General features: G+C 36.5%; 1 protein-coding gene across 2 annotated transcripts in view; it reads left to right on the top strand.

Moving 5' to 3' along the window:
* TIPRL (TOR signaling pathway regulator) overlaps positions 1 to 26,462 on the top strand; it is a 33,273-nt gene that overhangs the window by 2,906 nt on the left and 3,905 nt on the right. For both annotated transcript variants that reach the window (XM_061185751.1, XM_061185750.1), the window contains exons 2-4: positions 3,004 to 3,183; positions 3,862 to 3,961; positions 11,121 to 11,252. In XM_061185751.1, the coding sequence (XP_061041734.1) occupies positions 3,023 to 3,183; positions 3,862 to 3,961; positions 11,121 to 11,252 (393 nt within the window). In that variant the 5' untranslated portion in view covers positions 3,004 to 3,022. The remainder of the gene's footprint in view (positions 1 to 3,003; positions 3,184 to 3,861; positions 3,962 to 11,120; positions 11,253 to 26,462) is intronic.

Below are 26,462 nucleotides of genomic sequence, written 5' to 3'. Positions count from 1 at the left end.
AAAAGGTTAGATTACTGATATGTGCACATATACATAAACACAGAGATAAAATAAACATACAGTGTGCCTGTCTTTTTTCTTTACTATTGTATCATAAGCATTTTTCTCCATTATTATATTCTCCCTTTAAGTATTTTTAATGATTCCATAATATTTCATCATATGGATATACTATAGTTTACATAACCATTTATTTCTTTATAATTAGAGTATTTCTTTTTCTGTTAAAAATAAGATGATTATGAGTATTAATGTGTATAATTTTTTTTTCCTGCATTGGGGATTATTTCTATATTACAGATTTCCCAAAGCTGATATTTTGGGTCAAAGAATATAAATTTGATTAAGTTCTTGGTACTTTTTTCTTAATTTTTGCCCCAGGGTGGAATGTAAATTGATGCAGTTCTTCTGAAAATCAAGTGAGCAAGTGCTTGTTTCCCTCAGTGGGTGCTTTTGCTTTTTTTTAAAGCTTGCAACAAGTTGAGAATTTTACTGGCGAAGGTGTTTTCCTACAAGAAACAGGATCTTTAATTGCTATCTTTTCTTCATAGCCAAAATTAATATAATTGTTGTGTAAGAACAAAAAGTTCACCAGAGTTGGGAAGCTTATGGAAACATGGGACTGTGGTGCATTAAGTCCTCTCCTGGGCAGTCATGGTGGAATTAGAACCCATCTTTATTCTTGAAAGTGGTGGGGCTTTGATGATCCAGGAATGAAGTAGATGTTTATAATAAGAATCAATATTTTTTCCATTTAAGGCTTAAGTATTTTAATTTGTTTATGCAGGGTTTTTTGCTTGTTTGTTTTTAATATATATACAAGACTTGATTGGTGTGTCTGATTGGAAATAGATTTAAAGCAATTGGAAAGAGAGTAATTGTGGTCTTGGGATATGCATAGATCCTTTGTTAGTTTTATGTAAGAATATATTCTTTAATATAGCATTATTTTACTTTATCTAACAAGTATAACTATGTAGCTGTTCAAAAATCCAGAAGTCTTAAAAAAAGAAAAAAGAAAAGAAAGCCTTCTGTTCTGCTAAAGTAGCTATCATAGAACACTTGCACTAAAATTCTGTGCTTTGTTCAAGATCCCTTAGAACTTCATTCAAAGCATATTTACACTTTTGACTCTATTGCATACTGTATGATTGTAACCATATTGGAAATGTAAGGAAGGAAAAGAGTTCCATATAGTCACTTAGCCCGAATAAATGAATTGTTAGCATATTTCATGTTCTCTTTTTATTCATTATGCAATTTTAAGGAGTGTGATTGTTTGCTTTTCCATCCTTTGATAGATAAGAAACCAAATAAAAAGGGATGAGGGTGCTTCAGGGGCAGATACCTACATTCTAGAGCAGCTAGAGGTATACACACTCAATTGAACTTGAGGACATTGTCTTACAAGATTGTTAAATATGGTGATGTCTGGTCAGCAAGAAAAGGTAAAATAACATTTTATATGTTTTGTTTAAAAACAAAGAGAAGTGTACAATACATTTTGAAAATTTTCCAAAATCAATAAACAGAAAAAAATTGGTACATAAGATAACTGGAAAATCACTTCCATGGAACCTCTGTGTTAGTTGTGCTTTCAGGTTGCAAGGAACGGAGACTTCCGTCCACCCCCCACCCCCGTGTTGCCTCAAGTGATGAGAATTTAATAATACATGAGGAAATAATTAAACACAGGAATTAGCTCAGAAAATGAACAGCAGTTCTTGTGGCCCCAACTACAGATGTATCTAATCTTCTTGTTACCCTTATTTCTCAGTCTCTACTTGGCTCTATCAGCTTCTCTTGCTATTACTTAAAAATTTCACTCTCCCCTCTTCTCTACCTCATGGTTCTGTGTCATGCCATGTCTCTTGGTCTGTGCTTCATTTAACTGTCATTCAGACTTATAAAAAGAGGGATCAGAGTAAGTTTAATTGGCCGTTATTCAATTCAGCATGAGTGTATCGGGCAGAGTTCTCAGGCTAAAATTCAGGGGTTCCTGCCAGCCCATAGATAATTGCCTTTGGTTGAGAAGCCAAACTTTCATCCCTAAGTTGAAAGTCCCGGTTGTAACTCAGGTGTTGGGGTCATAAGGCATGGTAACCTATACATTGACCTACTTTTTTCAGAAGTAACGAGTAGCCACTTAAAAGTCTTTATAACAGGGGTCACAGACTCAGCTTTTAAAGGGCCAAGGAGACTGGTGAACCAGAGAGCCTATGCCCCACTTGAAGGGGGCAACCTCCACTCAGCTCCAGCCAGTTGGTGTCATGTGGAAATACAGGTCCAATGTCGCCAAGTCTTTTTTTTTTTTTTTTTAAGAGAAACTAGAAGTCCAGATTTCTCAAAAATCTCTCAATTTTTATTGGCACCTCAATAATTTTGCCAGTTATTTCAAATATTAAAAAATATATTGTGTAGGCTAATCAAAACACATCTGTGGGTTAATAATTTGTGATCCTGGTCTTATAGTATGTCTAATATAACTTTCTTATGTAATGAGGCTAGCTAGATGCGGTCCAAGTCTTTATAAAGCAGTCTAATATAATGGAAATAGGCCTGGTGTTACCACTTAACTGGCTCTGTGATTTGAGTTAGCTGCTTAAACTCTCTGAGCCTTTCTTAGCTCACAGGGTAGTTTTGAGGCTCAAATTCAACTGTCTCAGATGTGATCTGTGATCATCGTACCTAAAACAGTGCCTCCCCCATCACCTTGCTTTAATTTTTATATATCACTTGTTACTAGCTGACATTATATTGTGTATTTATTTGTATTTGTTTATTATCTGTCTTATTTAGCCCACTACCTAATACAGTGCCAAACATATATACACAGAGAGAATGGATGATGAAACCATTTATAGACTTTACAAATATATCATTTTATTAAATCATGTATTATTTAACTCATTTAGGAGTAGAAGGTATTCTGTGGTGATCAAAAGGAAGCAAAAGTGCCAACGGTGATATAAAATAATCCTGCTGACTTTTGGTTATACATAGGTTAGCTGATGAATTGCATATGCCATCTCTCCCTGAAATGATGTTTGGAGACAACGTTTTAAGAATCCAGCATGGCTCTGGCTTTGGGATTGAGTTCAATGCTACAGATGCATTAAGATGTGTGAACAACTACCAAGGAATGCTTAAAGTAGCCTGTGCTGAAGAGTGGCAGGAAAGCAGGTGAGAATCTGGGTAGTTATGGGTTAAACAAAAAAGAGAAGAGTTGAAAAAATATTCAGTTGTGATACGTGTATTTTATTAGAATGGCTAGGACTATTATTAAATCTGATAGTTGAATCATTCTAGAGTTCATTTTTCTCATCCATAAAATGGAGATTAATTACCCCACTCTTGAATACTTCTTGAATTAAATTGAATTACAATTGAGCTGAGCTATGTAGGATTTACTTTTTTGAGCTTTCAGTGTTCTTTAGTGAAGAGGCATTACACTGTGTACTTTAATGTTCCTATTTTTGAAGAACAATGTTTACTTATGATTTGCATTGAAAATTTGAGGAGCATTGAAATTAAGAAAAATGTATTTTCTTTCATAAATCAGCAGTTATTTACTTTGTGCCTATTATGTACTAGGTTCTTTGAAAAAAGTATAAGCCTTTAAACCATGTCCTCAGGCAGTGTACAGATTAATTGGAGAGACTACATTATCAGTACATGACAAGTTAAATAACAATAAATGTGCAGAAAAACTGACAGATCTTGTATTAGTGAATTATGACAAGTCTATGTATTTAGTAGGATAGTTTATATTATCTGTAGAATGTAATTTGGTGTGATATATGAATACAGATGATCTATGCTCTGCATCACTGACTGATCCTTCTCACTTTGGTATTTGAGGACGGAGGGTGAGCACTCTAAGGAGGTTGTGAAACCGTATGATTGGACCTATACAACAGATTATAAGGGGACGTTACTTGGAGAATCACTTAAGCTAAAGGTAAATCTTAGTTTTTGCTTTTATGAGTCATTGTTTGCCTTGGACAGTTTCAGTGTTAGAACTTTCTAGTAATGGGTTATTTTATGCTGCTACTTTACTTTCTATTGTGCGAGGCTTCAGAACCTAATGTAAAGGGATTTTGCTTGTTGATTATCAGCACAAAATAAAAGAAAGCCATAGTGGAACAATTTTTGCTAAAAATGTGGTTGGTAGCAATGGCAGACTGTCTTAATGTTATCATTATCGCTATCAAGAAGCATTAAAATGTACCTGTTCTTGGTGTAATGTATTAGGTGATTTAGGCAGAACCTGCTAGCTAGTAGCTTACAGTTTTACAGATGAACAGATATGTGGGCAGATAGAAATTTTGGTCAGACAGCTTGGATTATTGTTCTGCCTACACTATGTGTGAACCTGGTGTGACTTCAGGCAAGTTATTTAATCTGTCTGGTTCTGTTTTATCAGTAAATTGGATAAACAGAAATATCTACCTCACAGCAGATATAAGATAATCTACGGGAAAGTTCTCAATGAATTCTAAGTCTCTGTATTAATGTTAAGTTGCATCTGTGTAAGCCCTGCTTAAGAAGAGATTCACTTCGTGGTAAATGACACCAGAAAGGTGGAATTGGTAGGCCTCATATTGGGAGCTTAGCTACATAGAGCCATGGATACTGCAGGGAGCAGACAAAAAAATCCTTCCATTACAGTCTAATGGGGGAGGAAGGTTTTTCTAGTCCATTAATACTTCATAGATTAATATTCTCTCTTTTCACTCCTGATTGAAAAACTTTGCAAAGTGTGTAGGCCTTTTGATATTTCATTGCAAGGAGTGAGGAAACGAGAGCTTGTTTTAACCCAATGCAATAACGATGATGACTTACTTTGTGGGCTGACTTACAGAAGCCTCCTGGAGGCTATGAAGTAGCATTAGCTGTGATCGAGGAGCAAGATCCACGGCAGTAGAGACAGGGAGTGTGAGAGTAGTAGGGGGTGAAAGGCATGTGCTCAGTACCCTTTATTGGCACTTCAGCCTGTCATGTAATTTGTTCTAAGGTGTTGCTGACAAATGTCAATGTGATCAAACACTCACTAGTGGTAAGGAGCCCTGGGTTTGGCAAACCTGAGTTCAAATCCCAGCACCATCACTTAACAGCTTGGAAAAGCAATTTAATCTTTGCTAAGCCTTAGTTCTCACTTGGGTAAACTAGGGATAATATCAGTTGTGAGGTAGTAAATAAGATAACATGTATTAAGTGTTTATGGCACAGTGTCTGTTAACACAATAAGATCTTAATAAATGGCAGCTGCTATTATTATGATAATATCGTATCTCAAATGTCAAGGCAACTAAGTTAATATTATTGAAATACCAAGAGTAAAAGTAGCTATATTGTCTAAATAGTATTTACCCTTGCTTTATGGTCTAAACAGAGTTGATGAATGTGTTCCTTTATTGCCTTAAAAAATAGAGTGACTATTTTCCAGGTAAAATTGTTAGGACTTTGTTGCTTAATTCTCAAAATAGTCTTGTAGGATAGGCATTTTTATCCTTATTTAGTAGACTAAGAAATGGGTTCAAGATCTCAAAGTATGTGTCTCTTAGTAACATAACACCGATGTTAGAGCTTCTTGTTAAGCACATTTGTTATATGTGGAAGATCACTTTCATAGGAACATATTTTACTTTTAACTTTGTTTTAATACCTAAAGATTTTTTGGCCTGTAATATTATTTGAGATTTTAAATTATTTAATCCTTCAGCTCTTCCTTAAAACACTATTCAGAAGCCCTGGTATGTATAGGAAGTGTATGCCTGTGTGGGAGAAGGTATTTTATGTGTACAGTAAGAATATCAGAGAATGAGGCATTAGAATGAAGCCTTTCCTTTGCCCGTAAATTCTTGGTTTTTAGTTGCTGGGGCCTGTTGGGGTGTGTGTGTGTGTTTGATGTTTTCTCACTCTTCAGGTTGTTTAACCTATTACTCTGAGTTGTAGCATGGCGTAAGAAGAGAGAGCCAGTAACAGAGTTGTACTGACCTGGCTGGATTCATATCCAGCCTTGTCATTTGTTGTCTGGGCTACCATAGGCACTTCTCTCAGATTATGGTATGAGAATGTTATGAGAAAACAGGTCAAATGCCTAATATGTACCTGGCTTATAGTAACCTATCAACGTTTGGCTGTTTTCTTCTTTCTTATTAAATAAATAAATTGAATATGCAGGAAAATATAAGTAGAAGACTGCCTCTTCTATTGATACTGCTTTTTAGGAATAAAACATGCTTAGCGTTCATGCATTTAAAAAAGCTTTTTTTTTTTTAAAGCACATTGGAACATTTGCCCAACTTAGTGTGATTCAGTATCTTGAGCTTTCTTTTTTCCTTTTTTTTTCATTGTGGTAAAAAAATATGTAACATAAAATCTACTATCTTAGTTATTTCTAAGTGTATTAAACACTGTTAAGTATATTCATGTTGTTGTGCAACTAATCTCCAGAACTTCTTCCTCTTGAAAAACTGAAACTCTGTACCTATTGAACAGCAACTCCCCATTTCTTCCTTCTCCCAGCACCTGGCAGTCACCTTTATACTTTCTGTGAATTTGACTATTCTAGATGCCTCATATAAGTGGAATCATACATTATTTGTCTTTTTGTGACTGGGTTATATCACTTAGCATAATGTCCTCAGGGTTTATCCATGTTGTGGCATGTGTCAGACTTCCCATCCTTTTTAGGGCTGAGTAATATTCCATTGTATGTATATACCACATTTTGTTTTTCCATTCACTTGTCAGTGAGCATTTGGGTTGCTTCTGCCTCTTGGCTATTGTGAATAGTGCTGCTATGAACCTAGGTGTGCAAATCTCTCTTCAAAATTCTGCTTTCATTCTTTGGGGGGTATGTACCCAGAAGTGGAATTGCTGGATCATATGGTAATTCTATTTTTAATTTTTGGAGGAACCCCCGTACTATTTTCCATAGCGGCTGTACCATTTTACATTCCCACCAGCAGTGTATGAGAGGTTTTGATTTGCATTTCCCTAATGACTAGTGATGTTGAACATCACTATGCTTGTTGGCCATTTGTATATCATCTTTAATATCTTGAGCTTTTAAAAATAACTTTAGGGCAGGAATGTGCTGACATAAACATTGGAAATGAACGGAGTTTATAAGACAACAGGCAAAAAGAACTACATATGAGTACTGTATGCTTGTTGATAGTTATTTTCCTCAGAGGTATGGGTTAACAATTCTGGTACTGTTTTAGTTTTGCAAGATGAAAAAGTTTTAGAGATCCATTTTACAACAATGTGAATATAATTTACACTACTGAACTGTACACTTAAATATGGTTAAGATGGTAGATTTCTTGTTATGCCTTTTTTTTTTTTTGCCAGCAATTAGAAAAAAAGTTAAACATGATTGCCATGTAACCGAGCAATTCCACTCCTAGGTATACACTCAAGAGAATTGAAAACTATATATCCACATAAAAACCTGTACGTGAATATGCATAGCTGCATTACTCATAATAGCTAAAATGTGAAAACCACCCAGATGTTCATCGGTGAATAAACAGAACTGGTATATCTAGACAGTGGAATATTATTTAGTCCTGAAAAAGGAACGAAACACTGATACATGCTACCACCTTGGAAACATTATGCTAAGTGAAAGAAGCCAGACACAAGGGTACATGTATATGATTCCAGAATGATTTGCTGAACAAACAAATCTATAGAAACAGAAATTAGAGTATTGGCTTCCAGGGGCTGGGGGACGTGGGGAATGGAGAGTGACTGCTAATGGGTATGGCGGTTTCTTTTTGGGGTGATGATATGTTCTGGATTAGATAATAGTGGTGACTGCACAGTCTTGTGAATATACTAAAAACCACTGAATTGTACACTTTAAAAGGGTAAATTGTATAGTATGGGAGTTACATCTCCATTTTTTTAAAAAAGAAAAATCATTGTAAAATATAGCAATTTCACTGTATGTTCCTAATGGGATGTACACACACACACACACACACACACACACACACACACACACACTACTTTCAGCAGTTTTTAAAAAGGGAATTTAACATAGGGTTCTTAGCATTTGCTGTTAATTAACTTTATATGATAAATTTAAAAATATTTGTGTCAAGTAATTTCCTTATTATAAGCCTCCATCTGATGTGAGGGAGGTTCCACTTGAAAGATGTGACCAGGACTTATTTTTCTTGTAATGTATCAAGAATATTTGTAGTGCTCCATATGTTTTTTAAGCTTTTTAAAAATTGTGGAATAACTTAGAAAAGTCCATGAAACATGAAGGTAGAGTTTAATGAATTGTAAAATGTAACCACCCAGGAAAAGAAATAGAACATTGTGAGCACCCACAAGCAGGACCCTTCCCGATCATAGTTCTTTTAAAAAAAATATTTCCTAGTATCTTTTGAAATTTTCAACCTTAGCTTTTATTTCCTTGAAACTAGTGTGCATTGTTGTTTTACAGCTTGGGCCTCATATTTTCAACATCTAGAGTCCCCAGTGTCTTTTATTGTCTTGTTATTTCTGTTGGTTCCGATTTATGGTGTCTAGACTCCTAATATGCCTTCTTATTTTTCTTTGAATCCTGTTTTCCCTCCACAGAGGATTTTTGTTTATTTCTGGTGGGCAGCTGAGGGCATTCATAGTCAAGGGCATAGGTTTGCAAACTGTTTCTGTAAAGGACCAGATAGTAAGTATTGCAGGCTTTGAGGACCATAGAGTTTATGTGGCAGTTACTCAGCTGTGCTGCTGTAGCCGAAAGCAGACGTAGACAATATGCAAACGAATGGGTATAGCTGTTTCTCAGTAAAATTTTTTTTATGGACATGGAAATTTGAATTTCATATAATTTTTATGTGACATGAAATATTCTTAAGAAAAAATTTCCCCCAGTCATTTGAAAAATGTAAAAAGGATTCTCAGCTTGCAGTTCATATAAAAATAGGTGGCAGGACACATTGGCCTGGAAGTCTTAGTTTGCTAACCTCTGGTATGGGGCCAGAGTTTGAGGTTTACTGGGCGTGTAATATAAGAAGCTGTGCAACCAGTGTAGCACTTTGAGATGTCATCCCAAAATTGGGAGCAGGGCAAGGAATTCTCCAAGGCCTCTGCCCTTAGTGAATACTGAGCAAGTATGGCGCCAGCAGAGCTCAGCCTCTCCTCTGTCCAGTCATTGCTGATGCCTCAAGGCCAAAGCCGGAAAACTGTAGGCTCACTTTCACTTTTCTGGGCTCCAGTCCTCTTCCAGATATCAGTCCAGTCATTGTTTAGTGCCTTGGCCGTGTAATGCTTTTAAGAAGTGTTTGTTTTTTCATCCAGCTTTTTAAATTGTCTTCAGCAAGAGGGTTTGTCCAGGTTACTTATTTTGACAATACCAGAAGCCAAAAATGTTCCATATGTCTTAAGTGTAGCTGTTTTACCTTTTCTTTTCAGATGCTTGAGTTCAGAGAGGAGATAAGTGGAGTTGAGGAAGAGAAAAGGCAGATAAATACAAAGTTTTAGACATATTTGTCCTTATGAATGAAGAAGATAGTATATAGATAAGTTAAATATATTGAATTTCCCTAATCCATGTGTTATCTAATTATTTTTTGTCTTTCTCTTTCAAACATTTTATAAGAACAAGTAAATGGCAAAACTGATGGATTCATGTTCACCAGTCACTTACTGAAGGCATATATGAAATATTAGTGAAGTAGCCATTTACTAATGAGAAAATTCATGTAATGATTAATTTTTTGGAAGTCAGATGTATCTATAAGGAGGATTTTCAAATGTGTTCCTTTGAACTAAAACTAATTAAAAAGTAAGGAATTTAGAAGTTGTGTTTATTTAATAGTAACTAAAGTTTTATGCTCTTAGGGAATCCTAGAGGCACCAACGTTGGTCTTAAATAGATCACAAACATGCAAGTGATGCAAGGGACTGATTATATGCTGCCCTATCCCTATCCCTCACGTTCCTTCCCCACTCCGAATTTCACCTTCACGTGTGGTCTCATGTCTGATCTAGACACATATTGGTATAAAATTGCAGAGGGCTAAAATGTTATCTGTAGATAAACATGGAAGAACTATGGACGTTTTTTTCACCTCTTGGGAATCACATACAAACTGCTAGTTTCTTTCATAGCAACCTTTTCCCCCTCTGCATCACGTAATACTCCCTAAGATCATTTTCCCACAAAATCTATGTAATCTCTTGGACATCCGTATCATATTTTTCTAATTCTTGTCCAGTTTTCTGAAACTACTCTTCATTTCTTAATTCTATCCATGAGTCAAACAAATGACCTAGTCATAGCTACTAAGTAAAGTAAAATAATAGCTACCATTTACTGAATTCTTATGGTTTGACAGGCATTGTTGTGTTTATTTATGATACAACTATGTCAAAGAATTGAAAAGCTGAACATTTTGTAGTGAAATTGAATGTAGTAAAGAATGGTATCACAAATCATACTTTCATGTTACTATTAGGAGACACTTGGATTTAGTGAGCTACTGATGTGACCTGCCTTGAGATTGTTGGTGCTTTTGTTGGGTTATGTATGTTTGTGTCGGGGGCTGCAAAATAATACTTTGAAAAAATAGCCAGTATCCTCTAATGCCCTTTGGAATGCTAGGAGTTTCCCTTAGAATTTCTCTGAAAGTTCTTATTTACCTCAATATTTAAAACACCTTTGTTTGTAGATTTGGGGATCTAAAATATATAACATCATTCTAATGGGAAAAAATTTTTTTAAGTTCCAAATAAATGTCGTAAAAGTAGACTTTTACGGCACAAAACTGCTTTGAACTTCTATGATAGTAGTAGTTCATCACATTGACTAATTTTCAGATGGTTAATTTTCTCATAGTCACAATAGAGCACTTGATTTTAATGTGTTCTATTTAATGATTTTCATATGAAAGACGATGAATTTTGACTCTGTTTTGAAGCTATAGTATCAGACATCTTAGGTTTTTCAGGGACAAGGCATATATCTCGTTTTTCGTGTCTACTGATAACACCCAAATTTAGAACCGGGTGCTCTGGCTATGCAGAAAATACTGGTAGGAAAGCTGTCAAATTTTTTTTTTATGTGCCCCTTCTTATATTTTTTCTTTTAGGTTGTACCTACAACAGATCACATAGATACAGAGAAATTGAAAGCCAGAGAACAGATTAAGTTTTTTGAAGAAGTTCTCCTGTTTGAGGATGAACTTCATGATCATGGAGTTTCAAGCCTGAGTGTGAAAATTGTGAGTATTGTGAATGTGTTTAAAATTAACTTCTTCTATTTTTACCATTGGTCAGAAATACAAGACTAACTTGAAATCATACCATCTTAATGTGATGTCATGTAAAGTTTCACTTGGGTCTAGAATACATCTTATTAATATCCATCATAAAATTCACAAAATCTTACATATTTTATATATTGTATTCTGTGTATTTTGTATATTGTTAAGACTTTAGCAAATCATTTTTTTGTAGACCTGTCTGGCTACTTTGCTGTTTGTTTATTACTTAATTTAAATGAAAACTGTGGCCCAATTTTCACATTTCTGAATTAAAAATGATAATTGAAAGGATCTGCAGACAGCACAGTGGATGTCATTTTATTTTATTTTTATTTATTTATTTTTTAAATTATTTTATTTTTTTTTTAATCTTTGGCTGCATTGGGTCTTTGTTGCTGAACGCAGGCTTTCTCTAGTTGCGGCGAGCAGGGGCTACTCTTCGTTGCGGTGCGTGGGCTTCTCATTGCGGTGGCTTCTCTTGTTGCGGAGCACAGGCTCCAGGCGAGCGGGCTTCAGTAGTTGTGGTGCACAGGCTTAGTTGCTCTGCGGCAGGTGGGATCTTTCCGGACCAGGGCTCGAACCCGTGTCCCCTGCATTGGCAGGTGCATTCCTAACTACTGTGCCACCAGGGAAGCCCCTGGATGTCATTTTAAAAAGTCACCCATGTGTCAGATTTTCAGTGCACCATTAAAATACACTTTAGTCTCCAGCATAGAAGTGGAAAACAGAAATGACAAGTGTTAATTCCCTCTTTTTTTTTTTTGTATTCTTTTCTACCAGCGGAGGACAGACTACTTCCATTAACAGTGCTATTGGTGGAACATGCTAAAAAAGAATAATAAATAGATCCCCTATTTGTTTACTATTAGGTTATAATTGGGTTTCTAACACTTTCCAGAGAAACTTCAACTGAAACTTTTTATTGAATGCCTTATCCTTAAGATCCAGCTAAAATGTCACCTCCTCTGTAAGGCCTTCCACAGCTCCCCTAGGCAGAGTCAAATATCCCTTTACCATACTCCTATAAGTACTTTTTTTTTAACCCCTCTATCATAGCACTTATCATAACGACTGCCGAAGACAAGGGCCCCAGCATCAAACATTGTTCTTGGAGCATGATTATGGATACTGTGATTTAAATAATAATAAAGAATGAAAACAATAAGTCAAAAGCAGCAATAAATGTGTTTTAAGCTGAGTTTTTGTGTAGAATCATAGGATTTTGGAATTGTAATGAATTTTTAGAGAATCATTTAGTCTAGCCTCTATAGATGAGACCCAAAAAGTTAGTTTATCTAAGGTTGTGACACTAATTAGTGACAAAGTTTTCTTTGTACCATCTAACATATATCATTATTCTAGCATTAGATGATTGTTCCTTATTCACCTATAACTTTCCCCCAGTTTATCTCTTGTCATTTAGATTTGTTCATTCTCCAGCTCATCCAGTCATGTACCTTTCCACTTGTCTACCTACCTACGGAATTGACTGTGTTGAATGTTCATTATGAGTTTGCATATCTGGATGTGCATTTGTATCCAAGTGGGTAGATAGTCTACAGTGTATACAAGTGGATAGGTATGTAGGGAGCATGTGTTTTTTGCAGCTGAAGGAGTTGGAGAGGGTATGGGCATAAATGTATAATGTGTGTATCAGAGTAAATAGTAAGTCTCAAACTGAAGCGTAACATCATCTTAAAATGCTTTCTTCTTACCTAGTGTAACTTTTAAAAAGTTATGTGATAGGGTTCCATTTTAAGAATGCCTGGAAGGATTTCATTAGAATAGTGAACTTCCTTTCTGGGTTGGTTTCTTTCTCAGAATGTAACAGATAGTGCTGTAAATAAAATAAATGCCATAATTTCTGGCTTAGAGGCAATAGGGTATGGACAAATGAAGTTCTTTCCTATAGAAGCAAAGATTAGGCTGGTAAATGTGGATGTAGGTGAGAAACCAGGAATGTGGTGCCTGGGAAGTGAAGGGAGTAGAACTTCTCAAGGCTGGCATGGAGGTCAGTATGCTGAAAAGAGATCTTAATAAGCTTAGAATGGGATGGTGTCCGCTAGACTAAAACATTTGTTTATTGGTTTTAGCAATTAGGATATTGTTCTTCACCGTGGCAAGATCAAGGTAAGTTACATACTTAGGGGGTAAATGAAAGATGTGGAGGTGGAGACAAAGTGTAGATATAGACCAAACTTTCCTAAAGCTTACTGGTATAGGAGGGGAAACAGATGTAGCTAAGAGAGAACATGAGGTTGACAGAGGAGCATGTGTGTTTGTGTTTTTAAATATGGGGAAGACTTTAGCATGTTTAGGTACAGGAAGGACTCACTTGTAGACTTGTAGAGAAAGGGGTGAAAATGGATGGAGTGAGGTTTCTGAGGATGAGTATGGGAGGAAGAGGAAGGCTTTGAGCCTTTGCTGTATGTGAGACTGATTGGAAAAACTCCAGTCTTCTCCTGTGTTTCTCCTTTACTCTCACACTACTATCCCACTCACAACACTTCTGACACCAGATGTGTGAGTTTTTTCCCAGCACCAAGCAATTCTGTGACACCAGTTGGATGTCCTACAATTTAATCCAGTTCTGACATTATCTACCTGGAAATAACATCAGGTCCCACAGGTTAAGGACTCAGTCCCATGAGACTGCCCTCCCTCCTTCAGATGCCAATAGCAGGTAGTAGGTCCCCAGGTTACCCACAGCCTCTGTTGGACTTGGCTACAAATTGGAGGGTCCCATGACATTCTCCTTTTGGATTTGATTATTTGCTAGAACAGATCATAGAACTCAGGGAAACACTTATGTTTACCAGTTTATTAAAGAATATGTTAAAGCAGGGGTCCCCAACCGGGCTGCACAGCAGGAGGTGAGGGGCGGGTGAGTGAGAGAAGCTTCGTCTGTATTTACAGCCGCTCCCCATTGCTCGCATTATCGCCTGAGCTCCACCTCCTGTCAGATCAGCGATGGCATTAGATTCTCATAGGAGCGCGAACCCTACAGTGAACTGCGCATGCAAGGGATCTAGGTTGCGTGCTCCTTATGAGAATCTAATGCCTGATGATCTGAGGTGGAGCTGAGTCAGTGATGCTAGCGCTGGGGAGTGGCTGCAAATACAGATTATCATTAGCAGAGAGGTTTGACTGCACAGAAACCATAATAAATCAATTGCTTGCAGAGTCATATCAAAACCCTATCAGTGAGTGGCAAGTGAGAACAAGCTCAGGGCTCCCACTGATTCTGCATTATGGTGAGTTGTATAATTATTTCATCATATATTACAGTGTAATAATAATAGAAATAAAGTGCATTATAAATGTAATGCACTTGAATCATCCCAAAACCATCCCCCCCTGGAAAAATTGTCTTCCACGAAACTGGTCCCTGGTGCCAAAAGGTTGGGGACTGCTGTGTTAAAGAATACGGATGAAGAGATACATAGGGTGAAGTCTGGGAAGGTCCTAAGCCTAGGAGCATCTGTCCCTGTGGAGTAGAGGTGCATTGTCCTTCCAGTATGTGGGTGTGTTCACCAGCCTGGAAGCTCTTTGAATCGCATGCTATTGGGATTTTATGGAGGCTTCTTCACATAGGCATGATCAATTAGTAATTCCATTTCCAGCCCCTCTCCCTTCTCTGGAGAATGGAGGTAGGCCTGGAAATTCCAAGCTTATCATCATGGCTTGGCCTTTCTGGGTACCAGCTCCCATCCAGGAGCCCACCCAGAGTCACCTCATTAGAACAAAAGGTGCTTGCTTCTACTGCTCTTATCGGTTAGGAATTTATAAGGGTTTCGGAAGTCCTATTTCAGAAACCAGGGGTAGAGACCAGTGTATGATTCTCTATTATCTCACAGATACCTTGCTAGACAATTATCTATATTATCTGATTTAATCCTCCTGAAAATTCTATGCAGTGAATACTTATTCTTATTTTCAGAAATATTAAGTAACTTGCCCTACATCAATCATACAATGGATAAGTTTGTCTCTCTGCCTTTGTTCCTAATCTTCTAGGATCTAGATCATGAGTAGAAGGACTAGCCTTAAGAGAGAGAGATGCTTCTTCCATATTGATAGGAGGAAGGGAGAACAGGATGCAGATAAGTCAGCCTCTGTGCCAGTGATTCCTAAACCTGGAGTTTTATCAGAATTCCTAGGCACATTAGAGATTTATTTGTTTTTTAACACTATAGGACAAAGAATACATATATTGCTTTTATTTGGTGTTTTACCCTTGGCCGGAAAATGGCTAAAAAGTTATTCTTTTAGAACTGCAAAGTAGTTGATTACGAATGTTTGTTTTTCCAGTTTCCATAATAACTATAAAACACTCTGAAAAGAAATGCTGTTGAAATGTGGAAGATGCTTATATAAACAAAATAATGTACTTTAGATTCTTGATATTGTTGGATTGAGCCTTTTAGATTCTCTTAATTTATTTAACTGTTTCAGGTTTTAAAGTGTGTTTTCCACCTTCAAATTTCAACCCAGACAACTTTTATTAAAAAATAATCATAATTTCTTTGTGGTACAGTTCCCTAGTGAGAAAGAGTAGATTTAGAGCTCTGTGCACCATGAGGCCTGGGATGTTTTGGATTTGCTTCATTGAATTTATTATGAGTTTTGATAACTTTGTGTGAGTGGCATTACCTATATCTAATTAGGAGATATTTGTTTCAGAAATTAATTTTCTTTTGTATTTCTAAATTAGCTTCTCTCAGCAATGTTTGTTTTTAGGTTAGGATTTTGTGTGTTAACCTACTTCCTTGTTAGGCCTTACAGCTTGTAGGGCTGTGCTCTAACAGAGATTTAAAGACAGGCTCTTTTTGTGCTAATGTTAGTTTTTAACTTTCAAAGAAAATTAATTTCCTATCTACCAAATACTGGCAGCTCTGTGATGTTCTGTAATGGCTTTAACAGCTAATGGTTAATTCCATTCTGAGTAGAGTCAAGAGTGAACATTGTCTGCCTTCTGCTCCCATGTTTTATTTAGAGTGCAAGTATACTGGGCAGGGACATATCTTTCATCTCTGTGTACAGAGAATTCTACAATGCTTGTGCAGAGGTAGCTTTTATTGGACGCGTAGTCCCTTAGAACTGTCATATTTTACAGACACAGGGCCCAAGAGATTGTTTCTTTACATCCCCTATCTTTGTAGGTGAAAGAGAAGACTTTGGGTGGTTCAGAAACTTGCTCTAAGTTGGTTGTTCTCAACCTTATCGGACCCATTGCTCCATTTTTTTTTTTAACCAAATACTTTAAGCACCCTCTCCCTTTTACTATCCTGAAAGAAATTCATAGATAATATAAGCCACCTTCTTTATAATAAATCAACATAGTGTTCTAATTATAAGATAAAAGGGAAATTTAAAAATTGATTTAGAATAAAATGATAGGAATTTCAATATGTAAACGCATAGTATGACTGTATAAGTAGTCAGATACTTATATTTGCATACTAAATCACTGTGAATGTGACAGCTACAAGTGTAGGCTGACAGATATGCCACGTATCAGTCAGTGACTCAGATAACACAATTGGGACTGTCATCAGTGATGTAATTTTTCAAAGTGGTGAACAACTCTTAGTGAAGTGTCAAATAAAACAAAGGATAATCTTCCCTTGATTTACAAGGTAATTGCCTTCCTGGAAATTGAGTGAATTTTATATTTATATGTAAAATGGAATTAGGTTCCAACGTCAGATAATTATAAATCAGTTTTTTTTTTCACCCACATAAATGCCAGGTGAGATATTTGACAGTTTTATGGGATGCAGGATTGGACTTTGTTGTAAAGGATCGTCCTGGGTACTACAGAACATCTAATGTCTCTGGTCTTTAACTGCTAATTGTTAGTATTGGCTGCTTATCTTTGTGACAACGAAAAACACTCTCAGAAATTTCCAAACGTCTCCTTGGAGAGAACTACTGCCTTAAAATATACAGCTGAATTGTAGAATTGGGACTAGAACTTGGTCCCTTATTCTTAGTCTCCCCATTGTGCCATGCTGAAACGATACTTCAACTTGCTTCACGTGTTGTGCCCAGTATGACTGTTAATAATTAATTTTGAAATCTGAAGAAATGTTGCAAATAAGTCTTTCCAGTAATTACAAACAGCACTCTGTCAGTGCTAATGATGTGCTTCTCAATTTGTTGTGGTACTGAGTTATCATAAGTCAGGTTCTTCCTCTAGCTCTTCATTACCGCAAGTCTTGCTCTTAAGTCTGTTGTTGTTAACCTGCAGGATGCAGTTTGACTCAGAGCCTTTTCTCCTTCAAAGAGCTTCTAGCTTCTATTTCATTCAGTCAACAGTTAATGAGCACCTGCTGTGTGCTAGCAACTTTTTTAGGCAATAGGGACACAGTGATGAACAAAGCAGATACTCCCACTGTTGTGGAGCCTACAGCCAAGTGGAGGAGAGAGGCCTTAAGCAAGTAAACACATAAATGAATATGGTTACAGATATGTTCATTCATTTGTAATGGAGAACTATGAGAGAGAATAACAAGAAATCTCTGTGATTATGAAACAGTAGGAAAGGCTTCCTCGTAGAAGTGACATTTATTCTGACATCTGAAGGACAAGTAAGCGTTAGCCAGGAGAACAACTCCAGGTCAGGGAACAGGGTATTGAAAGGTCCTAGGGCAGGAGAGGTTGGCCTGTGGCTGGTGACTCTCCAGGCAGTGAACCTACTTTGGTTACTAGGTTATACTTGTTATTTCTTCTTTCTTCATTAACATTGCCCTGTGCTTATCTGGAATTACAGGCAGTTCCCTGAATGTATCTTACTATTTCATGCCTCAGTACTTTTTTTCTTTTTTTGGTACATACTATTTCCTCTTTCTAGAATTCTTCTTCCCACCCCAGCTTTTCTTTTCATGGTCAGCTCAAAGATTGCCTTCTCTGATTTTCTTCAGCAGGCTTAGCTACTTATTTCTTTGAGTGCTTATTGAACCTTGTGTGTACCTCTGTTATAGCAGCTACCACATCATTTTGTCTGTCTGACTGTTTCCCTCTTTGATAAACTTCTTGAGAATTGAGATTGTATTTCATTTGTATAAATCCAAGACCTACTATAATAAGAACTTGACACTTAGTAGACAATAGTATTTATTTAGTAAATGGTCAAACATATTCTTTTTTTCTTTTTTTACTAATCCTTTATTATAAAACGTTCAAATATATTCAAAAGTAGACACAATTCTCTTTTAAAAAAATTTATTTATTTATTTATTTATTTATGGCTGAGTTGGGTCTTTGTTGCTGGGCGCGGGCTTTCTCTAGTTGCAGCGAGCAGGGTCTACTCTTTGTTGCGGTGTGCGGGCTTCTCATTGCGGTGGCTTCTCTTGTTGCGGAGCGCGGGCTCTAGGCGTGCCGGCTTCAGTCGTTGTGGCTCACAGGCTCTAGAGCGCAGGCTCAGTAGTTGTGGCACACGGGCTTAGTTGCTCCGTGGCATGTGGGTCTTCCTGGACCAGGGCTCAAACCCGTGTCCCCTGCATTGGCAGGCGGATTCTTAACCACTGCGCCACCAGGGAAGCCCCACAATTCTCTTTTATTTAAAAAAATTTTATTGAAATATAGTTGATGTACAATATTATATAAGTTACAGGTATACAATATAGTGATTCACAATTTTTAAAGGTTATACTCCATTTATAGTTATTATAAAATATTGGCTATATTCCCCATGTTGTACAGTATATCCTTGTAGCTTACTTTATACCTAATAGTTTGTACCTCTTAATACTCTACCCCTGTGTTTCCCCTCCCCCATCCCTTCTCCCTACTGGTAACCACTGGTTTGTTCTCTATATCTGTGAGCCAGCTTCCTTTTTGTTACATTCACTAGTTTGTTGTATTTTTTAGATTCCACATGTAAGTGATATCATATAGCAGTTGTCTTTTTCTGTCTGATTTATTTCACTTAGCATAATGCACTCCAAGTCCATCCTTGTTGCTGCAAATGGCAAAATTTCATTCTTTTTTATGGCTGAGTAGTACTCCATTGTATATATATTACCATATCTTCTTTATGCAATCATCTGTTGATGGAAACTTCAGTTGCTTCCATATCTTGGCAATTGTAAATAATGCTGCTATGAACATTGGAGTGCATGTATTTTTTCTTTTTCTTTTTTTTTAAAGATTTTTTCGATGTGGACTCTATTTAAAGTCTTTATTGACTTTGTTACAATATTGCTTCTGTTTTGTGTTTTGTTTTTTTGGCCGCAAGGCACGTGGGATCTTAGCTCCCCAACCAGGGATCGAACCTGCACCCCCTGCATTGGAAGGCGAAGTCTTAACCACTGGACCACCACGGAAGTCCCTGGAATGCATGTATTTTTTCAAATTAGTGTTTTTGTTTTTTTTGGGTATAAACCCAGGAGTGGAATTGCTGGGTCATATGGTAGTTCTATTTTTAGTGTTTTGAGAAACCTCCATACAGTTTTCCACAGTGGCTACACCAATTTACATTCCCAGCAACAGTGTATGAGGGTTCCCTTTTCTCCTCATTCTTGGCAACATTTGTTATTTGTGTTCTTTTTGATGATAGTCATTCTGACAGGTGTGAGGTGGTTTCTCACTGTGGTTTTGATTTGCATTTCCCTGATGATTAGACAGAATTCAGTAATGAATTAATATGTACTTGTCACACACCAATTTATGTCAATCTTTAAAAAAGATTTAATTTTTTTATTGATTTAACAATGATTTATAACATTATATAAGCTTTATGTGGACAACATTGTATTTCTACTTCTGCATACTTTACAACATGCTTATCACCAAAAATTTATTTTTCATTCTTCACCATACAGTTGATTCCCCTTTACCCATTTTGCCCTCCCCCCAACCCCTTCCCCTCTGGTAACCACTACTCTGTTATCTGTATCTATGTGTTTGTTTTTGTTTGTTTGGTTTATTCACTTATTTTGTTTCTGTTTGTTTATTAGTTTTTTATATTACACATATGAGTGAAATCATGCTGTATTTGTCTTTCTCCATCTGACTTATTTTACCTAGCATAATACCCTCAGTGTGCATCCATGTTATTGCAGATGGCAAGCTTTCATCTATTTTTATGGCTGAGTAGTAGTCCATTCTATATACACACCATATCTTCTTTATCCATTCATCTGTTCATGGGCATTTAAGTTGTTTCCATATCTTGGCTATTGTAAATAATGCTACGATGAACACAAGGGTGCAGATATCTTTTCAGATTAGTGTTTTCATATTCTTTAGATGATACCCAGACATGGGATAGCTGGTTAATATGGTAGTTCTATTCTTAATTTTTTGAGGAGTCTCCATACTGTCTTGCATAGTTACTGCACCAATTTAAATTCCCATCAATAGTGTACGAGTGTTCCCTTTTCTCCATATCCTTGCGTAAGATATTTCTTATCTTTTTGATAATACCTGTTCTGACAGGTGTGAGGTGATTTCTCATTGTATTGTGGTTTTGATTTGCTTTTCCCTAATAATTAGTGATGTTGAACATCTTTTTATGTGCCTATTGGCCATCTGTGTGTCTTCTTGGAAAAATGTCTATTCATCTCCTCTGCCCATCTTTTAACTGGGTTGTCTGGTTTTTGGGTTGTTGTTGAGTTTTACGAGGTCTTTATATATTTTGAATATTATACCCTTTATCAGATATATTATTTACAAATATCTTCTTCCATTCGATGTCTTTGTTTTATTGATGGTTTCCTTTGCTATGCAGAAGCTTTTTAGTTTGATGTAATCCCGTTTGTTTATTTTTACTTTTGTTTCCCTTGCCTGAGGAGACATCTAGAAAGATATTACTAAGACCAATGTCAAAGAGCATACTGCGTATGTTTTCTTCTAGGAATTTAATGGTTTCAGGTTTTACATTCAAGTCTTTAATCCATGAGTTAATTTTTGTGATGGTGTGAGATAGTAGTCTAGTTTCTTTTTTTTTTTTTTTTTTTGCATGTGACTGTCCAGTTTTCCCAGAACCATTTATTGGCAAGACTGTCCTTTCTCCATTGTTTATTCTTTGCTCCTTAGTCATAAATTGTCCATATATGTGTAGCTTTATTTCTGGGCTCTCAGTTCTGTTCCATTGATTCATATATCTGTTTTTCTGCCAGTACCATGCTGTTTGGATTATTATAGCTTTGAAATATAGTTTGAAAAGAGGGAGTATGATACCTCCAGCTTTGTTCTTTTTTCTCAGGATTGCTTTGGCTATTCAGGGTCTTTTGTGGATCCATATAAATTTTAGAATTTTTTGTTCTATTTCTATGAAAAATGTCCTTGGGGTTTTGATAGGGCTTGCATTGAATCTGTAGATTGCTTATGTAATAAGGACATTTTGACAAGTTGTATTTTATTCTTTTTGTTGTGATTGTAAATGGGATTGTTTTCTTAATTTCTCTGCCAGCTCATTATTAGCACATAGAAATGCAACAAATTTTTGTATATTGATTTTGTATCCTGCAACTTTGCTGTGTTCATTTATTATTTCTAACAGTTTGTGTGTGTGTGTGTGTGTGTGTGTGTGTGTGTGTGTAGTCTTTAGAGTTTTCTGTATATAAAATCATGTCAACTGCAAATAGTGACAGTTTTACTTTTGCCTTTCCAATTTGGATGCCTTTTATTTATTTTTCTTGCCTAATTGCTCTGGCTAGGACTTCCAATACTATGTTGAATAAGAATGGTGAGAGTGGGTATCCTTGTTTTTTCCTCATCTTAGAGGGATAGCTTTCAATTTTTCACCATTGAGGATGATGTTAACTGTGGGTTTGTCATATATGGCTTTTATTATGTTGAGGTACATCCCTTTGCTATTCACTTTTTTGAGAGTTTTCTTTTTTAACCATAAATGGGTATTGAATCTTGTCAAATACTTTTTCTGCATCTATTGAGATGATCATGTGGTTTTTTCCTTCATTCTGTTAATGTGGTGTATCACATTGATTGATTTGCATATATTGAACCATCCTTGCATCCCTGGAATAAATCCCACTTGATCATGGTGTATGATCCTTTTGTTGTATTGTTGATTTCATTTTGCTAATATTTTGATGAGGATTTTTTCATTTATGTTTATCAGAGATATTGGCTTGTAATTTTCTTTCTTTGTAGTGTCTTTGTCTGGTTTTGGTATCAGCATGATGTTGGCCTTGAAAAATGAGTTAGGAAGTGTTCCCATCTTTTCAATTTTTTGGAATAGTTTGAGAAGGACAGGTGTTAAATCTTCTTTGAATATTTGATAGAATTTACCTGTGAAGTTGTCTGGTCCTGGACTTTTTGTTTTTTGGGAGCTTTTTGATTACTGTTTCCATCTCTGTACTAGTGATTGGTCTATTCAGATTTTCTATTTCTTCATGATTCAGTCTTGGAAGTTTGTATGATTCTAAAAATTTGTCTATTTCTTTTAGGTGTCCTATTTTTCAGTGTATAGCTGTTCATAATATTCTGTTATAATCCTGTGTATTTCTGTGGTATCCATTGTTATTTCTCCTCTTTCATTCCTGATTTGATTCATCAGGGCCTTCTCTTTCTTTTTCTTAGTGAGTCTAGCTAACGGTTTGTCAATTTTGTTTGTCTTTTCAAAGAACCAGCTCTTAGTTTCATTGATCTTTTCTATTATCTTTTTAGTTTTTATTTCATTTATTTCTGCTCTGCTCTTTATTACTTCCTTCTGTCTATGGCCATACCACCCTGAATGTGCCCGATATTGTCTCTATTACTTCCTTCCTTCTACTAACTCTGGGCTTTATTTGTTTTTCTTTTTCTAGCTCCTTTAGGTGTAAGGTTAGATTGCTGAGATTTTTCTTGTTTCTTGAGGTAGGTCTGTATTGCTATAAATTTCCCTCTTAGTACTACTTTTGCTGTATCCTGTAGATTTTGGTATGTTGTATTTTCATTTCCATTTGTCTTCAGGTAATTTTTGATTTCTCCTTTGATTTCTTCATTGATCTAATAGTAATATTTCAGTAGTATGTTGTTCAGTCTATACATATTTATGATTTTTCCAGTTTTATTCTTGTAGTTGATTTGTAGTTTTATTCTATTGTGATTGGAAAAGATGCTTGATGTGATTTGTCTTCTTAAATTTATTGAGACTTGTGTTAAAGTCCCCTACTATTATAGTGTTGCTGTCAATTTCTCCCTTTAGGTCTGTTAATTGTTTCATATATTTTGGTACTTATATGTTAGGTACATACATATTGATCACTGTTACATCTTCTTGATGAATTGTCCACTTTATGGTTAGATACTGTCCATTTTTGTCTCCTGTTAACCTTTTTGGCTTGAAGTCTATTTTGTCTGATATGAGTATGGCTACCTCTGCTTTCTTTTGGCTCCATTTGCATCGACTATCTTCCATTCCTTTACTTTTAGCCTGTGTTTCTCTTTAGAGCTAAGTTGTGTCTCCTGGAGGCAGCATATAGTTGGGTCTTGTTTTTTAACCCACCTAGCTACTCTCTGTCTTTCAATGGGTGAATTCAGTCCATTTACATTTAGTGTGATTATTGATAATGAGGATTTAGTCCTGCCACTTTATCTTTTGTGTTCTGGTTGCTCTATATTTCTATTGTTTCTCCCTGTGTTTCTGTTTGCCATTTTGTGTTGGTGATTTTCTATGATACCTTTCTCAATTTCCTCTTTTTTTTGTTCTGTATCTCTGCTCTATGTTTATGTTTTGTGGTTACCCTGAGGTTTTCATTAAACCTCTCCTAGAGAAAATAGTCCTTTTCCTGCCGATAGCATCTCACCTTCTTTTACCTGTATAAATTCTGTCCTTTTCCCCTTCCCTTTTTATGTTTTTGTTGTCTCAGATTATCCTTTTTCATATTGTGAGTTTGTTACCAAACTGAGATAGCGATAGTTGTTTTTCTGCTTTCTTTAAAACGTATTCTGATAAACAGTTGCAATTCTCTGGTTCTGTCTGTTTATCACCTTGCTCAAAGTTTTGTGTATTTTTGCTGTTTTGTTTCTAGTAAAAGAGCTCCTTTTAACATCTCTTATAAGGCAGGTCTAGTGTTGATGAACTTCCTCATCATTTGTTTGTCTGGGAAAGTATTTCTCCTTTATATCTGAATGACAGCTTTGCTGGATAGAGTATTCTTGGGTGACAGTTTTTGTCTTTCAATATTTTGAGAATGTCATTCCACTCCCTACTGGCATGTAGGGTTTCTGCTGAGAGATCTGCTGATAGCCTAATGGGAGATCCTTTGTAGTTACTATCCTTTTTTCCATGGCTGTCTTTAAAATTCTTTCTTTGTCATTGACTTTCAACAGTTTTAATATTATGTCTTGGAGAAGGTCTTTTGCATTGAGGTGATTAGGTGTTCTCTGAGCTTCATGGACTTGTATGTCCAGTTCCTTCTCCAGGTTTGGGAAGTTCTCTGCTGTTCTTTCTTTAAATAATCTCTTTGCTCCCTTCTCCCTCTCTTCTTCTTTTAAGATACTCATTATCCTAATGTTGCCCTTCCTAAAAGAATCACATAGTTCTTGTAGAATTTTCTCATTTTTAAAATATCTTATTTCTCTTTCCTTTTCTACTTGTATCATCTCTAGATTTCTACCATTGAGCTCACTAATACTCTCTTCCATATGCTGTGCTCTATTTCCAGTGTCTTCTAATGCATTCTTTATATTGTTTATTGAGTTCTTCAGCTCCAGAATTTCTGTTTGGTCCTTTAGAGTTTCAGTCTTCTTGGTAAAGTATTCCTTCTGCTCATTACTTTTATTTCTGAGCTCATTAAACTGCCTTTCTGAGTTTTCTTGTGTCTCGTTCAGTTTCTTCATGATAGCTACTTTGAATTCTCTATCATCAGTTAGATTGAAAAATCCTGTGACTTTTAAGTTTGGTTTCTGGAGATTTGTCATTTTCTTTTTGTCATATAGTATTACTGTGGTTCTTCATGGTGCTTGATGAAATGTTCCTCTGCTTGTGCATTTGAAGTTAAATGACAGGTTAGAAGTGAGAGTGCTTTCTTTTGTTTTCTGGTAGGTGGTGCTGTAACACAAGTTTCTGGTTTCTCTTATCTGTGCTACCTCTGGTTATTTTTGAGAATTGGCACTTTCCAGCCTCCACTGTCTTTGTAAGAGGTGTGGCTCCATGCCTTCTTTGTCACTTCTTGTGCCTCTGGGGTAGTTGCTGCTTTGCTTCTGCCAGAGCTGCTATGTCATGAGGATGGTAGGCTCTTCCCTTGTGTCTGGGATCCCCTGAGACACAGGCTCTACTGTGGGAAGAGGAGGATAATTGGAGGGGAGCAGGGTTGTGCAGGCTCCTCCATCATGTTGGGTGTCATAAGGGTTCTGCTACTGTGGATGGGGGGGCCAGGGCTGCGGGTGCCTAAGCAGCTGGAGGGACAGGGTCCCAGGCCCCACTGCCACTGCTTCCCAGTTACCTGTGACCATGGGCGCGCCCACAGTTGGGAGACCAAAGTCATGTGTGCTGGTTCTCCTGCTGCTACTGGGTTTTCTGAAGCTGTGGGCTCATCTGTCTCGGTCATGGGGCTGGGATTGCAGGCACCGACTTCACTGTTCCCTTGGTTCCGCCTCCTCCATGTGTTCCAGTCCACCCACCTTTAGATGTACAGATGTGTGGAATTCTCCAGTGTCCTGTTGAGTTGGGCAGAGGTATACCTTTGTTGAGTTGTGGATGTTTTGCTGGCTGTAGATTGAAGGGGAGAGATAAAGGTAGCCATGTTTCTGACAGCACTCCCATGAGGTATATTCTTTTGAAAGACCTGAAGACCCCACACCTCATCCATCCCCTCCCTCCCTGCCACCAGGACCCACTCTCCACTAACTGACTTTCTTCAGTGGTAATACTTGGAAAACAGAAATACATGGATGTGACACAGATCAAAGATATTAAGAACGTGTTATAATGATCTCATAAACCAGACTTTGGCAGTATGAAATAGTACTTAATTGGTTGCACTGAATTAGAGCATACCATTAAAGCCCTCTTGTCTTTATGTAAAGTTATTAAAAGATGAGTAGCAACAAAGAACTAGGTTGTTCTTTCATTTTGATATTACTGGTATTAAAATTTACTATAAGTACAATTATTTTTTTCACATTATTTAGGTGAGTTTTAAATCTTTTTAACCTCATTATCTTTTGACCTAGAAAAAATATTTTTCTATTATAGGAAACTGAAACCAG

The sequence above is a fragment of the Eubalaena glacialis genome, chromosome 3, assembly GCF_028564815.1.
Source record: "Eubalaena glacialis isolate mEubGla1 chromosome 3, mEubGla1.1.hap2.+ XY, whole genome shotgun sequence".
NCBI classification, from domain to species: Eukaryota; Metazoa; Chordata; class Mammalia; order Artiodactyla; family Balaenidae; genus Eubalaena; species Eubalaena glacialis.
Note: the sequence above shows the minus strand (reverse complement) of the source record. Positions and strands in the feature narration are given on the sequence as shown.